This window comes from Chiloscyllium plagiosum, chromosome 41, assembly GCF_004010195.1.
Source record: "Chiloscyllium plagiosum isolate BGI_BamShark_2017 chromosome 41, ASM401019v2, whole genome shotgun sequence".
Lineage (NCBI taxonomy): Eukaryota > Metazoa > Chordata > Chondrichthyes > Orectolobiformes > Hemiscylliidae > Chiloscyllium > Chiloscyllium plagiosum.
The window spans coordinates 8,447,505-8,464,529 of record NC_057750.1 but is presented as its reverse complement, the minus strand read 5'-3'; the positions used below and the strand labels follow the sequence as shown (position 1 = coordinate 8,464,529).

Here is a 17,025-nt window from a genome sequence, read left to right as displayed (position 1 = left end):
AGAGACAACCTGTAAAGGACATACTTGCCCCGGAGACTTCCAATAAATACTGATACATTCTTCCCCAGGACCCCCTGTAAATACCAACACACTCCCCCAAGGGAAACCCTACAAATAATGACACACTCTCTCAGACTCCCTGTAAATACTGACACATCCCCTCAGAGGACCCATGTAAATATTGACACAACTCTCCCCACTGTCCCCCAAAATAACCAATGTTGGGCAACTCCCTGTAAATACTGACACACTCATGGAGGCACGACAAGATATTGCCAACAGTCCGTGTTACAAAGTATGGTTCTTGCTGTCAGTCTGCCATCTCCTTGAGCCAGTAAAACTACAGACCTCCTCCTCAGCGACCCTTGTGACCCTCTGTGAGAGTTGACAGAGAATGTGTTTTTATCACAGGTCCCTACACCTACATCTGCAACTGCCTTGGCAGATTAAAGTCTTGTAATAGCTAGATATGATATGGTTAAACATATCTGCTGATTGTCAGTCCAATAATCACTGGTGGAATAGCAACTTGAATTCATATAGCACCTAATTGAGCCTGATAAAGCTATATTGATTTAAGTTATCAACAAATTAGTTAAAAAGTAAGGTTTAAGGAATGCCTTAATAGGAAGTGTGAAAAGTTGAGAAGGAGAGAGGTTTAGGGAGGGATGTCTAGAGCCTGGACCCAGGTAGGTAAAGGCATGGCCACCAGTGATGTAATGGTGAACATCAAGACACCAGAATTGGAGGAGCAAAGAGATCTCAAAGGAATGTTAGAGACACGGAGGACCATGGAGAAATTTGAAAAGTAAATTGGGAACTTTTTTAAAAATTGGGCATTGCCATACCAGGAGACAATGTAGTCAGTGAGGAAGGAATACTGGATTTTATCACAGATGGCTTAAGCTCAAGTATAAGGAGAGAGTAGGAATGACAGAGAGCATTGGATAGCTGATTTTGGAGGTGACAAGTGTACAAACTAGGGTTTAGGGGCAGATGAGGTGAGGCAGGATCAACCACGAGAATAAATACTAACTCTTACACTTCAAGGATTCAGCAGTTTACAGTATGAAAGGCCCCTACATCCATTTCATTTTTGACCCTACAGAACACAGTTTCTGTTGCAAGGGGCTATAACCAGAATGCCCTTGACTTGGGGAGTTGTAGCTTAATCTACTGAAAGAAATTGTCACAGGTGATGGATCTCAATGCATTGGCTTCATTCTATAGGACAGAAAAAGAAAGTCCACCACAAATGTCCCTCCCTCAATCCCAGAAATGTAACTCAGCAAGAGACATTTCTTTTTAAAAAAGTCTTCATGAGATGTGGATATCACTGGCAAAGCCAGCCTTTATTGACAATCTCTAATTGCCCTCAAGAGCTGTTAAGAATCAGCCATTTTGCTGTGTATCTGGAGGCTCACATAGACCAGTTGGGGTAAGAAAAGAAGATTTCCTTTCCTAAAGGGGCATTAGTGAACCAGATGAGTGTAAATAATAAGGGGGATAGTTTCACAGTCATCACTGAGATTGGACTTCCAATTCTAGATTTTTAATTAATTTAATTAATCAGATAATTTTACTTGAATTAAATAAATGGAGATTCTACCAGGTAACCCAGCAAGATTTGAACACTATCATTGGTCCAGGCCTCTGGTTTACTAGTCTAGTGACATTACCACTATACCACTGTCACCCCACCATGGATAACATGAAGCCACGCGAGTCTTACCAAGGGACTGGTTGGTTCTTTACGAGCAGTCCTTGAAGGAAGTCCCACTCTACGCTAACACATTTCAGTTCATTGTTGTATTGAGTTGCCATCTTTAACATTCAGCCACCTTCCCAGATTCACCTGGCTTTACAGCATCCCTACACAGTTTCTGATTGGCTGGCTTCTTGAGATGACCTTGACTTCCTAAAAAGATAGGCAAGAGAAGAAAATGAGGTTGGATTTGACACAATCAATGGTTTTCTCTTGCTTATTGCACATGAATATATGTTTTATAATTAGCTACCTGATAGAAATGACTACTACAGTGAGCAAGTTACTTGGTCAAGATAGTTTTTGGCTTTGGGTGGGTCAAAACCATAACCAGGCACATCATTTCTACAATTAATTAGTTGGTGCCCAAATGTAGATGTAAATGATTGGAAATTCCATGAGATCTTTCGCCTGTGCTCAACTGACCAACTTCAACTGTTAGGCTGCTACAAGTAGTCTCGGATTCTCAGACTCATTTATTTTATGATTTGGAGATGCCAGTGTTGGACTGGGGTGTACAAAGTTAAAGATCACACAACACCAGGTTATAGTCTAACAGGTTTAAGTGGAAGCACTAGCTTTCGGAGCACTGCTCCTTCATCAGGTGGCTCCTTCAACCACCTGATGAAGGAGCAGCGCTCCAAAAACTATCACTTATTTTAGTTTTTAAAAAGGCGTGAAACTTGTAAATATTGATGCTCAGAGATAATTGGGTGTTCTCATATAAGGCACACAGTGTTACCATGCGCATACAGCCAACAATTAGGAAAGCAAATGCTGTGTTGGCCATTCAAGGAGTACCAGAAAGATGAAGCCTTTGCCACAACTGTACTGAACTTTGTTTAAACTGGAATACGAGCACACGGTTTCATATTTCAGTATTGTATCAGAAGAGGTACAGTGAAGCTTCACCCTGGGATGAGAGGGTGGTCCTATGATGAGACACTGAGTATGGAACGTTGATATTCTCTGTTTAGAAGAATGAGATGACCGCATTTAAACATACAACAATCTGAAGGAGTTGTGGACAAGGGAAATGCTGAGAAATTGTTTCCTGTGAATCTGGATGGGATGTGGTTGTGGTGGTGGTGTTGTGATAATGTTGCTGGATCCAGTGCACCAGGTTAATGTTTTGGATAAGTTGTGAAAGTTGAGTTCAATTAAAGATTCTGACATTAATAAAAAAGAAACTTAATGGCAACAGTGTGACTACTGCTTATTGTCACTAAAAGCCATCTGGTTCACTAATGTCCTTAAGACCATTCGGTCCCCTCAGACTTTCTGGACCATTAAATAGAATCATGCTCATTTCTGCCTCAATTGATCTCCACCCACTCCTAATGTCCCAAGAACATGACTGACTCTTACCTTTGGGAAGCAAAGCTGCCACCCTTACCTCATCTGGCCCACATGTGACTCCAGACCCTGCAATGTGATTGAGAATCAATTGCCTGCTGGGTAATTAAGAACAAGCAATAAATGCTAGCTTGGGTAGCAATGCCTGCAATTTGTGAAGTAATTTTTAAAAAAATGTCAGGTTAAGGGACAGATCATTTAGAAATTTGATGAAGAGAAAGTTATTTAACAGAGTTGTGACTCTTTAGAATTCTCTGCCCCAGAGGGCTGGGGAAGCTCCATCGCTGAATATGTTTAAAGTGAGGCTTTTAAAATTTCCATTCATCCATTGCCCAGCATTAATTGCCCAGAGGTCATTTAAGAGTTGTCCACATCTGTTGGGATATGGGGGAATGGATGGGAAATCAGCCATGATTGTATTTAATGGCAGTAAAGGCCTGAGAAGGTTGAATGGACTTATGGCCTTACTGCTGCTCCATTTGTGTATTCTTATATTTTAACTTTTTTTTAAGTTTACTCGTGGGACATGGGCATTGCTGATCAGGCAACATTTATTGCCCAACCCTAGTTGCCCTTGAAAGGTGATGGTGAGCTGCCTTCTTAACTGTTGCAGTACATGTGCTGGAGGTAAACCCACAATGCCCTTAGGCATGCAATTCCAGGATTTTGACCCAGTGACAGTGAAAGAACGACAGTACACTTCCAGGTCAGGATGGTGAGTAGTTTGGAGGGGATGGTGTTTCTATGTATCTACTGCCCTTGTCCTTTTACATGGTTAATTAGTGCAGAGTTGGCAGTAAGGAATATTTTGCTGGCGAAAAATCAGGTTTGATCTTGGCCCCGTCTGACCTTTGATCCTTGCTGCACATGAATCAAGGGTGGACTCACTTATGATCTGTTTCACAGGTAAACTGCCTGTTGTCAACTCTGTCTATTGCTCATATTGGCCAGTTAGGGCATATAGCTGGTGGGTGCACCAATGTCATGGGAAGAAGGTACTGGCAAATGTCATAAGGATTTACCTCTAGGTGGAGAATTGAAAAATATAGAGGAGTTAAGTCAAACTTGTTGTTAATCTATACCTCGGAGCAGAGTGTACAATCCTGGTCAACATTTTACACAAATGGGTATAGATATGAAAGCTGTTTCTGTATATTAAAGACATCAAATGAAATAGGGATGGTGTGGGAAATTGCACTGAGATAGACGATCAGTCATGATTTAGTTGAATGTCAGAGCAGTTTTGATGAGTGGAAGGGCCTAGTCCTGGTCCTATTCCCTGTGGAATGATGCCAAAATGAAATGATTTCCATGAATGAAACCGGAAGTGCTTTTAGAGAGATTGAACCAATATATCTTTTTTCTGGCAGGAAGAGAAAGCTGAGGGAACCACCTATAGTGGTCTTTAAGCAATGACAGGTTCTGAGAGAGTAGCTATGGAGACAGAGTGTTTTCCACTTGTAGGGAAAAGCAGGATTAAAAGCCGTTGATATAATCCAAGGAATCAAATATGGATTTCAGAAGGAGAGTGGTTAAGTGTGCGGAATTCGCTACCAATTGAAGTGGGTAAGACCAAAACTACAGATGTATTTAAGAGGAAGGCAAGACCAGTTTGAGAGGGAGAAAGAAATGCAGCATTATATGGATGGAATGAAATTAGGTAACCTCAAACAGGTGAATAAATACCAAAATGGACTGAATAGGCTGAATGATCTGTTCCTATGTAAATTCTCAGGACTATGGCATACTTGACTGCGTAAAACAGTATCAGACTTATTAGTTACTCGTTCAAAGGTATAGAAGATTCACGGTGCAGTGAGTAGCATTCCCTGAATTCAAGCGAGAAGCTCCAGATTCAAGTCCCATCCCAAGATATGACAAGCAAGGAAAGTGTGTTCATAACATGGTCAAAAAGACTTGAGTTCTAAATCCTTACAACATAGGGTAATGTTGGGTACTGATAGAGTCATAGAGATGTACAGCACGGAAACAGATCCTTCGGTCCAACCCATCCATGCCGACCAGATATCCCAACCCAATCTAGTCCTACCTGCCAGCACCCAGCCCATATCTCTCCAAACCCTTCCTATTCATATACCCATCCAAATGCCTTTTAAATGTTGCAATTGTACTAACCTCCATCACTTCCTCTGGCAGCTCATTCCATACATGTACCACCCTCTGCGTGAAAATAATAGGAGAGATCTCCAGTCTTCAAAGTTACAAATAGGATGGAGCCATGACCATCACTAATTGTGATTCTGGGCTACAACATGCATTGAAAGTGTGCACTGCCATAGCAACTTAGACTCCTTGAATAAACCATGACACATCACCACTGGATGGAAATCACTGAAGGAGCTGCAATTTTAGAAGTAATAGAAGGTAAATGCCCCAGTACAATCAGCCTGTGAGGGAGGTGTTGATGTAGTGGAAATATCACAGGACTACTAATCATAGCCCTAATGTTCTGGTGATATGGGTTCAAATCCCACCAAAATGTAAATTCAATAAAAATCTTGAATTAAAAGCTAGCATAGTGGTGACCATGTTTGACAGTTAAGAACCCATCTGGTTCACTAATGTCTTTTTAAGAAGGAAATCTGCCATCCCTAACTGGTCTGGCCTACATGTGAAGTCCACAATAATATGATTAGATTCCCCAACAGTGTGGAAACAGGCCCTTCAGCCCAACAAGTCCACACCAACCCTCCAAAGAGTAACCCACCCAGAACCATTTCCCTCTGACTAATGCATCTAACCCGATGGGCAATTTAGCATGACCAATTCACCTGACCTGCATATCTTTTGGACTGTGGGAGGAAACCAAAGCACCCGGAGGAAACCCACGCAGACATGGGGAAAATGTGCAAACTCCACACAGTTGCCCGAGGCTGGAATCGAACCTGGGACCCTGGTGCTGTGAGGCAGCAGTGCTAACCACTGAGCCACTGTGCTGCCCTGGTTGACTCTTAATTGCCCAGCGGGCTTTTAAGAATGGGCAGTAAATGCTGGCCTAGCCAGTGACACACACATCCCATGAATGAATAATTTGTAACAAAAACGTCTTGACTGCAGGTGCCACAGCAACAGCTGTAGTCTTGCAGAAGCTTTAAGCCCTTTGACTGGAAGGTAGAGAATGAGAAATTTCCTTAAACAAGGAAGTAGTGAAGAGGGTATAATGTACCAGTGCATGAGGAGACTTATTTGAGCATTAGATGCTGGAGGAGCACAGATTTTTTTCTCAAATGTGAGATGCATAGGAAGAACTTGTCTTGCGAAAACATAAAACCATTTTCTACCCAGCTTATTTCTGCACTTCACTACTCTGGACCTATTCTTTAGTGAGGGTTTCACTGAATTCTTCAGGACCAGATAAGCAAACATTCAAAACTTGAACCTTAATTCCAACTCCAACCTGCCAGGGAGATGAAGACGAAAAAAGACAGACAGTGAGAAACAAAGAGAGCGCAAGAGGAAGAGAGCAAACAAGTGAAGCAAGAAAGAATGAAATAAAGAAATGTCTCAGAAATCCTCACAACCATGGATTATATTTGAAGATGATATTCACTGTTATTATGGACTCAGTAGTCAATGTGCACATAGTATGATCCCTGAAATAGCAATGCCTCCCTTCATCTCTTTTAGTGGTGGTGCTGGAGGGAGGTAAACGGTGAGATGATGGGCTCTAGGCACCTGCTTTTTTTCCAATTAGTGCCATGAGATCCTTCATATTGACAAAGCAACAATCCTTGTGAAGGCAACAGGAGAGTTCATGAAACAGCTGTTGAGGTCAAGGCAGTTGGTGGATTTGGAGTCACATGCCTGGAGGAATGCAGGTCAAACAACACCAAAAAACTCTGATATCACCCAGAATAAAGCAGCCCCACTCGATCAGCATGCTCTATCCATCAACTGAAACATTCACTCCCTCCACTACTGGCGCTCAGTAGAAGCAGTGTATACTATGTACAAGATGCACTGCAGAAATTCACCAAAGTTTCTTCAATAGCACCTTCCAACCTCTAACTTTTACCACTAGAAGGACAAGGGCAGTAGATACAAGGGAACACCACCACCTTCAATTTCCCCTCCAAGCCACTCATCATCCTGACTTGGAAATACATGGCTGTTCCTTTCGTGTCACTGAGTCAAAATCTTGGAATTTCCTTTCTCTTCTGTGAGTCTACCTGCAGCACATGGACTGCAACAGTTCAAGAAGCTGGCTCACCACTGCCTTTTCAAGGAGCAGTTATTGACAAGCAAAAAACGGTGACCCATTTGTCAATGACCAGAAAATAATACCAGAAACTAGTGCTGAATGACATTACAGGAATGCAGGAGGTGATTTCTGCCATCTTCTGGGACAGACAAACAGAAGGCTGGAAGAACATAGCAAGCCAGGCAGCATCAGAAGGTGGAGAAGTCAACGTTTTGGGTGTAACCCTTCTTCCAGGACAGCTTTCATCTGAAAGAATTGAGCGAATAAATTTCTGTCACCAGCCTGCAGACTCTTCCTCAGGTCAGGTATTCTCTTGGGGATAGTGAGTGAATGAGTGAGTTATCCCTAAGAATGAGGATAATGCTTGTCCATGGCAAGAATCAGCATGTGGAATCTTTACCTGTTGCAATGCAGCTACTGCACATTGCTGGCTGCCAATATCTATCCCACTCTTACTGCCTGCCATGTCAGAAGGATTTAAAGAGTGATAATCAACCTGGTTAGCCACATTACAACACAGCGTCCATAGCTATCAAGTCCTGGAGCGGGATTTGAACCTGGAGCTTCAGGTCTAGTGTTAGGGAACGTTACCCACTGCCCTACAAGGAAATACAGAACTCACCACCACTCATGGCATCCAGTCTGGAGTTGAGTGAACTGATAAACATTTCAGGAAGACGGGAATCGAAGGCTACGCTGGTCGCCTATTTAGGAGGAGGTTCACATTCACCAGGCACACTGACAAGGGTTGGTAGGCTCGATCAGTTGGTTCGTGTTGTACATTTTATGGACGTTTGACAGCTGTCTGGATTGTGCTGGCTTCCAACTCACAGCTGTGGATTATCTCTTCTAATTCAATATTCCAACTTCAGACATCTGAGACTAACCAACCGTCTGTTATATTCCGCTGCAGGACCCGCAGAGACTCATTGCTTCAGTCCTCTATTTGCACTATAAAGAACCAAACTTCATTCACTGCTGCACACTGTCACTAACACTCACTCAGCACAGGTTGCACTGCTAAGGTTGCTAAACTGCTAACTTTGAGATTCTGCTCTGCTGTGCCCTCCTCTCCTCCAACTAGTTAACTCTTTCTTGGAATCGTCTACTTGAATACAAATCTGTTATAAGACACAGGCTATTTAGTCCTTCCACTGTGCCCTCAATTCAACCAAATCATGGTTGATCCTCAGCCTTAACCCCACTCTCCCTGCTACCTCCTCATCTCACTATTCCTTGGGATTAGAATCCAAACATTCATCAACCTCTTTCTTAAAAATACCCACAACTAGGCAGCCACAGCCCTTTGGGATGGAAAGAGACTCATAATCCTCCAATTGAAGAAATTTCTTCTGATCTCAGTCTAAAACAGTTGACCCCTTATGCGGAGACCCTGGACTCCCCATGCAACAACTCAGCATTTACCCTGTCAGGCCCGTTAAGAACTTAATGTGGCAGCAGTGTGGATAATCTAAAAGATGTAGTGCAGCCAATTTGCCAAGTTTCCTTTGAAAGCACCTTCAAAACCTGCAATCTCTACCTCTAGGAACAGATAGGCAACAGACACACAGGAGAACTGCCAGCAAGCTCCCCTGTGAAGCCACATAGCAGAGGAACTAAGAATATCCTGGGATTACTATGGACCAGAAACTGAACTGGACAAGCCAAATAGACACAGTGGCTACAAGAGCAGATCAGAGGCTAGGAATACTGCAGCGAGTAACTCAACTCCTGACTCACTAAAGCATGTCTAGTATCTTACAAGGCACAAGTCAGGAGTGTGCTGGAATACTGCCCCCATGCCTGCATGGATGCAGCTCCAGCAACACTCAAGTAGCTTGAACCCCATCCAGGGCAAAGCAGCCCCACTTGATCAGCATCTTATCCATCATTGGAACATTCACTCCCTTCACCACTAGTGCTTAGTAACAGCAGTGTGTATCACCTACAGGAAGCACTGCAGAAATTCATCAATGCTGTTTCACAGCACCTTCCAAACCCATGACCAACTCCATCCAGAAGGCCAAGGGAACACCACTATCCGCAAGCTCGCCTCTAAGCCACTTACCATCCTGACTTGGAAATGGATTGCCATTCTTTAAGTGTTGCTGGGTCAAAATCCTGAAGATCCCTCCCCAGTGGTCTTGTGGGTGTCCTTACACCATACAAACTGCAGCAGTTAAAAAAGGCAGCTCACCAGCCGGTCCCACATCCCACAAATGAACAAAAACAAAAGCAGCCTGTTCCTGTGGTTCGTTTCTCCCAACTACTTATTGCCAACTTCTCCCACATTTAAACAAAACACCAACTTTTTTGAACTCAAGATGGTGTATGTCCATTGCACATAATCTTCCATCCTAGCACAACTGAGGAATCAATCTAGTGAACCCTCCAAGGTATTTATGCCGTAAATCTGAATGCTTGTCAATGCTATGTTAACATGGAGGACTCTGGAGATTGTATGGCACTGATAAATGAGTGACTTAGACCATTTCTATTTTTTCACATGATATAAGCCTTGGAAATATATCATCTGTTCCTTCAGTGTGGCTGGGTCAAAACACTGTGGGTGTCCCTACATCTCACTGATTGCAACAACAAAGCATCTTACCACCACCTTCTAAAGGAGCAATTAGGGATGGGCAACAAACGCTGGCCCAGCCACTGATGTCCACATTCCATGAATAAATAAAGAGACGTTGAGTGGATTCCCCCCCAGACTAGAGAATCTAAATGAGGGGTCATTCATTTGGTGCCAAGGTTAAATTAGATTTCTTGTTGATCTTTGGAATTCTGAACCCATGGGGCAGTGAATATTTAGTTGTTGAGCATGTTCAGGCTTGTGAGTTTTGGGAACTAAGAGAATAAAGGAATTTGGGGGAAGGCTGAGAGAGTGAAATCATAGAATCCCTCCAGTGTGGAAATTTGGCCGATCAAACCTATTCCACCATTCAATATGATCATGGCTAGTCATCCAATTCGGTCCCCCATTCCCACTTTCACCCAATACCCTTTGATCTCTTTAGCTCCACGAACTATATCTAACTCCTTCTTGAAAACTTTCAATGTTTTGGCCTCGACTTCTTTCTGTCGTAGAGAATTTCACAGGCTCACCACTTTCTGGATGAAGAAATTTCTCCTCATCTCAATCCTAAATGGCCTATGCCAAATCTTTAGACTCTGGTCATTGGGAACATCCTTCCTGCATTTACCCTGTCTGTCCGTATAGAATTTTATAGGTTTATATTAGATTCCCTCTCATTCTTTTGAATTCCAGTGAATATAATCCTAACTGATCCAGTCTCTCTTTATACCTAAGTCCTATCTTCCCATAATTGCACATAGAAAAACTCAAGGAAGGAAATCTGCCATTTTTCCCAGTTTGACCTATGTATAATACCAGACCTACAGCAGAGTGACTCACCCTTAACTGCACTCTGAAATGGCCCTAGCAACCACTCAGATCCAATGCCCAAGCCAACAATGCCCATATCCCATCGAATGTCAAAAAGACAAGATTGCTTCAGATGGCAGAGGGTACTGTGACAGCTAACTCAGAATTTAATGAGCATTTTGAGAAGTACAACTGGCACCATGGTTTCTTAACAAGACCCCAACTTTAAAGAGACAATAATCTCTAAAGTTAATTCCTATGTCCATCCACAAGCTCAATTCACTAAGCAAATATCTGCAATCAGTCAGAAGATTCTTAATTTGAAAATATTCAGTCAGCATCAGTAAGCAAAGGGGACAAGGCAAGATTTGCATTTTTGGAGCACCTTTTAGTACCTCAGAACATCCCAATGCAGTTTGCAACCAATGAGGTACATGTGAAGTTAGTCGCTATTGGATTGAGTGCAATGCCACAACTGCTCTGTGCACAGCAAGCTTCCACATCCAAGAATTTGAAATTGAGCAGATAATTTTTTTTGTCGGATGTTAAGACATAAATATTCACAAAAAAAACCTGATTTTCTTCAAATAGGATCTTTTACATTTACCTAAGAGGGCAGGTGAAGACCAAGTTAAATGCCTCATCTTAAAGATACTTCCTCTAAATGTACTCCCTCAGTAAGAGTCAGCTTCAGGACAACAGGAATGGTACTTGAACTTGTTACCTTCTCACTCAGATGTGCCATACATAGAGGCAAACCCAAGAAGGTGAAGCTTCTGAATTGACATTCATCCCAGAGAGGGCTCATTGGTGTCTGATTGGGCAGAAAACCTGTTGTGGATCAGTGGTGCTGGAAGAGCACAGCAATTCAGGCAGCATCCGAGTGTTGGTGAAGTTGATGAATTGCTCAACCTCCTCGCGGGAGCACGAGGTGGCGCCAATGCAGTCATCAATGTAGCGGAAAACCTGTTGTTCTTATCTGGTCATGTAAAAGGTGAAGTGCCCATAGCGTTAATGTGAGTCTTGACCACAGTTTGTCTGTATTGACAACACATCGAATCACACCAGGGAAACCTTGTCAATACTATCACACACTGGGGATCGCTCTGTGAATAGGGACTCCCTATAAATACTGTCACATTCTGCCTGGAGACTCCCTGCAAATACTGATACACTCCCTGGGGCCTCCTTGTAAATACTGGCCTCCATTCACGGGCTCACTACATATATTGACAGCTTTCCAGGGTGACCAACAATCATCAACTCATTTCCCAGCCACAAGCTACTATTACCACATTCCAGGATTTGGAGATGCCGATGTTGGGCTGGGGTGTACAAAGTTAAAAATCATACACCACCAGGTTATAGTCCAACAGGTTTAATTGGAAGCACTACCTTTTGGAGCGCTGCTCCTTCATCAGGTGGTCCAGGAGTGCTTCCAGTTAAACCTGTTGGACTATAACCTGGTGTGGTGTGATTTTTAACTTTGTCCATATTCCAAGACACACTCTAAAATCAGTGACACTGAGGAACCCCCCCCCCCCTCCTCCAAACACATACATTTTGCCAGAGACTTATCTATATCCAAAACAGTTGCTTGCATTTATATAGTACCTTTCATGTAGCAAATCAAGCCAAAGTGCTTCGCCACTACATAACCTTACAAAGATTCACAATGATAAAAACAAATAATAGGGAAGGTGAGCAAAACACTGGGCAAAAGTTGTGTTTTAAGGAGTGCCTTAAATGAGGAGAGAGAGAGAGACAGGGAGAGGTTTAGAGGTGGAACGGCAGGTGGAACTGCTGGTGAAATGCTTTCAATGAAGGTGATACAAGAGACCAGAATAAGGTATGTCCAGGATGTCATTATCACAGAGAGCGGAAGGGGTTGGACATTGGAGAGACTTGCAAACAAAGATTGGAATTTTAAAACTAGGACATTGACGGACTGGGAACCATTAGACAGCAGTTCCCACATTTGCACCCTCCCCAGGCTCCCTCATGGTCCAGTTAATTTTTATTCACTCATGGGATGTTGGACATGGGTACTGTTGGCTGGGCCAGTATTTATTGCCTATCCCTAACTGTCCTTAAGAAGGTCGTGGTTAGTTAATGAGTTCAAACTTCACATTTCTGTGTTCACACTGGCCTGTAACTTTTGCCCGCCTCCTTTCTGGGATATCCTCCTGACCTGCTGATGCTCTGCAAATCCCCAACTTGTGAACTCTGACCTGTGCTGTGACCCTTTTGGATATATGCCAAATGTGTTGCCCCAAGCTTTAAGAGTAGTGCGCAGCATGAACCTGTCGGCCTGGGGCAGGTGGCACTCCACCATGTCAAAGATGAGGGCATAGAGGAAACAATTGTGAGACTCTCAGCACCAGGGATTTTGGTTCAGATTCACGTTTGGGTGAATGAGTGGAGTTTGTACATTCTCCCTGTGTCCGCATGTGTTTCCTCCCACAGTCCAAAGATCTTCAGGTTAGGTGGACTGACCATGCTAAATTGCCCATAGTGTCCAGTGATGTGCAGGCTAAATGGATTAGCCATGGGAAATGCAGGAATAGGGTAGGGGGTTGGGTCAGGGTGGGATGCTCTTCAAAGGATCAGTGTAGACTCAATGGGCTGAATGGTCTATTTCCACACTGTAAGGATTCTGTGATTCTATGACCAGCTGCCTTTAGTGATGACCTTACCTGTAGTCCAATGATATTGGAGGCAATACTTGCCCTGATTGGAGGCGCCGCAGTGGCAAGTGAAGATAGATCTAACCGAACTCATTCAGAGTGAAGAGTTGAAAGTCAAGAGTTCTGAAAGGGTTACAGGGCTGCAGAGGATGAGGAGGGATTTCAAAAGAGGAATGGGAATCTTAAACCGCAGGCTTTGGTGGGTACACAGGATGGGGATACAGGCCCTCAAGGGGCTGTTGGTGCCCACTTCCCCTTCCCCAGAAATCAGCTGATCAACGGCACACAAGCGCCAAGAAAGGTTACGCCTGGTTCAAGGTTTGACTGCCGAGCAGGCAGAAATCAAACAAAGCAGAAAGGAAGCAGCAAAACAATTAAAAAAACGAAAAGAACCTCCCGCAGCAAATGTTTTCTGTGTCCTTTCGACCTCTGCACTGCTCCCCAGCACACAAAGGGAACCTTGTGAAGGGGAAGGCAACAATGGGACATTTTAAATGAACGCGCTGTGTTAGCATTCCCGTGGTCAAGGAGTTCAATCGCCAGTGGTTGACGACACTGAAACCGCCACATTCTGACCGCAGTCTCAAGCATCCTCCCAGCTATCCATCTTTATATATTCAACAAGCTCCCCACTTCTGATCTCCCGCACTCTCTTGCAAATGCTCTCTGTGCTGATCAGTTGTTATTCTTCACAGCTAACTTTGCAATCTTACATACAATTCCGCCCACAATCTCCATTCCTAATTCCGACAAACCACCACCCCCTCCCAAAAATAAAGAACATTTGCTCCAAGCCCTATACAGTAGGGATCAAGGGTCAGAAGATACAGGGAATCCTGGGTACTGAGGCCACATTTGGTCAAGGCAGAGGGGTCAAACATGGCCAATGTCAGAGGTCAAAGACAATCAATGCCCGAGGCCTAGATCTACACTCGCTTTTAGCAGTGATAAGAAATCACTGGATTAACATTATGAGGTAAGCCTTCAATAAAATGGAATGATTGTCTTCCACACATCAACAGGAGTTCATGTGTGTCATTTTTCTTTTTGTAATGGGAGGAGGGGGGAATGATTTTTATTTTTGTTGAAAATGGATCTTGGCCTCACTCAAAGCTTCAGTTTGAGTAAAGCTAGGGGTTTTGATGTAAACGCGAGAGGAACAAGTTATCCCCAGATAGCAGTGAAGATTTCCCTTGCAGCTCCCCCCAGTTGCTCCTGCATGACAGATGTTGTGTGGAGTTGGTAATAATGCTCCATTTATAAAGCTACAGGGGAACTGGCCTCCTACCAAACAGCAATAATGTAGGTACACAGTCGACTAAGTAAACACACAGCAGGAGAGGAGATCCCGACTGCATGCTTCATTCTGCTGAACACATTCACACTCAGTTGTCAGTAAAGCTTCTATTGATTGTGTATCAGTTTTAGACCCCCATTGCATGAAGGCACATATTGTGTGCACCATTTGTGAGTACACACGAGATGTGAACAAGGTGCATTGGGTGGATGCAAGTATTTTTGCTGCGTGCCATGTTTCAGGAAATTCTATACTGTTCTCAGTCTGGTGCGATGGTTGAGCAGTTCACCTGGAACTGCCTGATTGCTGACAGACGGGTAAAGGAAACTCCATTCTGACTTGGAACTATATTGCTGTTCCTTCACTGTCGCTGAATCAAAATCCTGAAATTCCCTCCCATGGTGGGACATTGCAGTCTACTTCCACCAAATGGACTGCAGCCATTTAAGAAGGCAGCTCACCACCACCTTCTCAAGGGGCAAGTAAGGACTTAAGCCATCCTTACCTAGTCTGGCCAACTTGACACTCCAGACCCACAGCAATGTGGTTGACACTTAACTGCACCTGGGCAATTAGGGATGGATAATAAATGCTGTCCTGCCCTGTGACACCCATATCCTGTGAATTTTTAAAAAAGGTAATAAATGCTGGCTGAGCCAGCGATATCCATGACTCACCAGTGAATAAAAACAGCCAGAGAAAAAGCAATTTGTTGGCAGAACGAAATGGCTTCCTTTGGGGGAGCCAATGACATCACTGCTAGTAACAAGGCTGATGCGTTTGCAACAATTTTCAGCTAGTGTCACTGGAGTATCTCAATCACCTCCTGAGGTCCCCAACATCACAGATACCAATCTTCAGCCAATTCAATTTACTCCAATTGATATCAAGAGACAGTTGGATGCACTTGATACTGCATAGGCTATGGGCTCTCAGATTGCAGCAATAGCACTGACGGTTTGTCCTTCAGAACTTGCCGCTCCCCTAGCCCAGCTGTTGCATACAGTTACAACACTAGGATCTAACCAACAATGTGGAAAATTGCCCAGTTATGTCCTGCACACAAAAGGGACAACCATTCCAACCTGGCCACCCCAACCTGACCCAAAAATTGTTCGGGCTAAAGAGTTCAAGTGGGGATAAAGTAGGAATAGGGTATTGAGTTGGACAATCAGTCATGATCATTATGAATGGCAGACCATGCACGAATGGCTGTATGGCCTCCCCCTGCTCCTATTTTCTATGTTTTATCAGCCTTTTCTCAATCATCAGCAAAGTGATGGGAGGTGCCATCAACAGCATTACTAAGCAGCACTAACATAATCAGTATGCTCAGTTTGGGTTCTGCCAGCTCCAGTCCTCATCAAAGCCTCTAAACATGGAGAAAAGAGCTGAGTGCTCCACAGGGGGAGGTGACTATGTGACTGACCTTGACATCAAAGTAGTTCTTGACCAAAAATGGCACTCTAACAAAACTGGAGTCAATGGGAATCAGGGGCAAACTCTCCACTAGTTGCACCTGGCACATAGGAAGATGGGTGGTGGTTTGATATTTTCTGATCAATCTGCTTGGAGGAGATGTTATTGCACATCTCCAAAGTAGGTAGGACTTCAATCCGAGATTCTGGATCAGTGGTGCTGGAAGAGCACAGCAATTCAGACAGCATCCGACGAGCAGCAAAATCGACGTTTCGGGCAAAAGCCCTTCATCAGGAATAAAGGCAGAGAGCCTGAAGCGTGGAGAGATAAGCTAGAGGAGGGTGGGGATGGGGAGAAAATAGCAATCCGAGATTCCAGGCTCAGAAGAAAGGACGCTGCCAAGGCAGTGACCATGGCCCAGCCATTTTCAGCTACATCATCAATGACCTGCACTTCACTATAAGGAGGGTTGGGGTGGGTATTTGCAGAAACTGTAAGTGGCTTAGTGTTTTTCATAATTCACCTGTGAAATACCAAGGGGATGATTTGCTATTTTAAACCGACTGTGTCATCATTTTATGATTCCACATTTCTGCAGTAAAGTCAATATATTCTTTTCCTGATGAACCCTGCACTCAGCAGCAACAGCTCGATTTGAGATGAACGCCAAAGATGGTGAGCAGTTGGGGCCTTGGAGGGGATGGAATTGGTGATCTGGGAGCAAAGTTTTAGAGTGGGGACTGAAGACAGGCTTCAATCACCCAGAAACCAGGTTGGAGGAAGTTTCTGTTCATCAGGTGGAGGAAAATGCTTAAAATGGGGTAACCTGGGTGAAGCACGATCAAGTTGGACATAGAAGAATGGTCCCTCTGCTCTGCACTGCAA

General features: G+C 43.8%; 1 protein-coding gene across 5 annotated transcripts in view; it reads right to left on the bottom strand.

The window, feature by feature from the left end:
• Positions 1-17,025, bottom strand: part of LOC122542817 (neuronal PAS domain-containing protein 3-like) — a 433,604-nt gene that overhangs the window by 311,144 nt on the left and 105,435 nt on the right. For 4 of the 5 annotated variants that reach the window (XM_043680884.1, XM_043680886.1, XM_043680889.1 and 1 more), the window contains exon 2: positions 1,733-1,918. The exons of the other annotated variant lie outside the window; for it this stretch is intronic. In XM_043680884.1, the coding sequence (XP_043536819.1) occupies positions 1,733-1,833 (101 nt within the window). In that variant the 5' untranslated portion in view covers positions 1,834-1,918. The remainder of the gene's footprint in view (positions 1-1,732; positions 1,919-17,025) is intronic. 5 annotated transcript variants of the gene reach the window in all.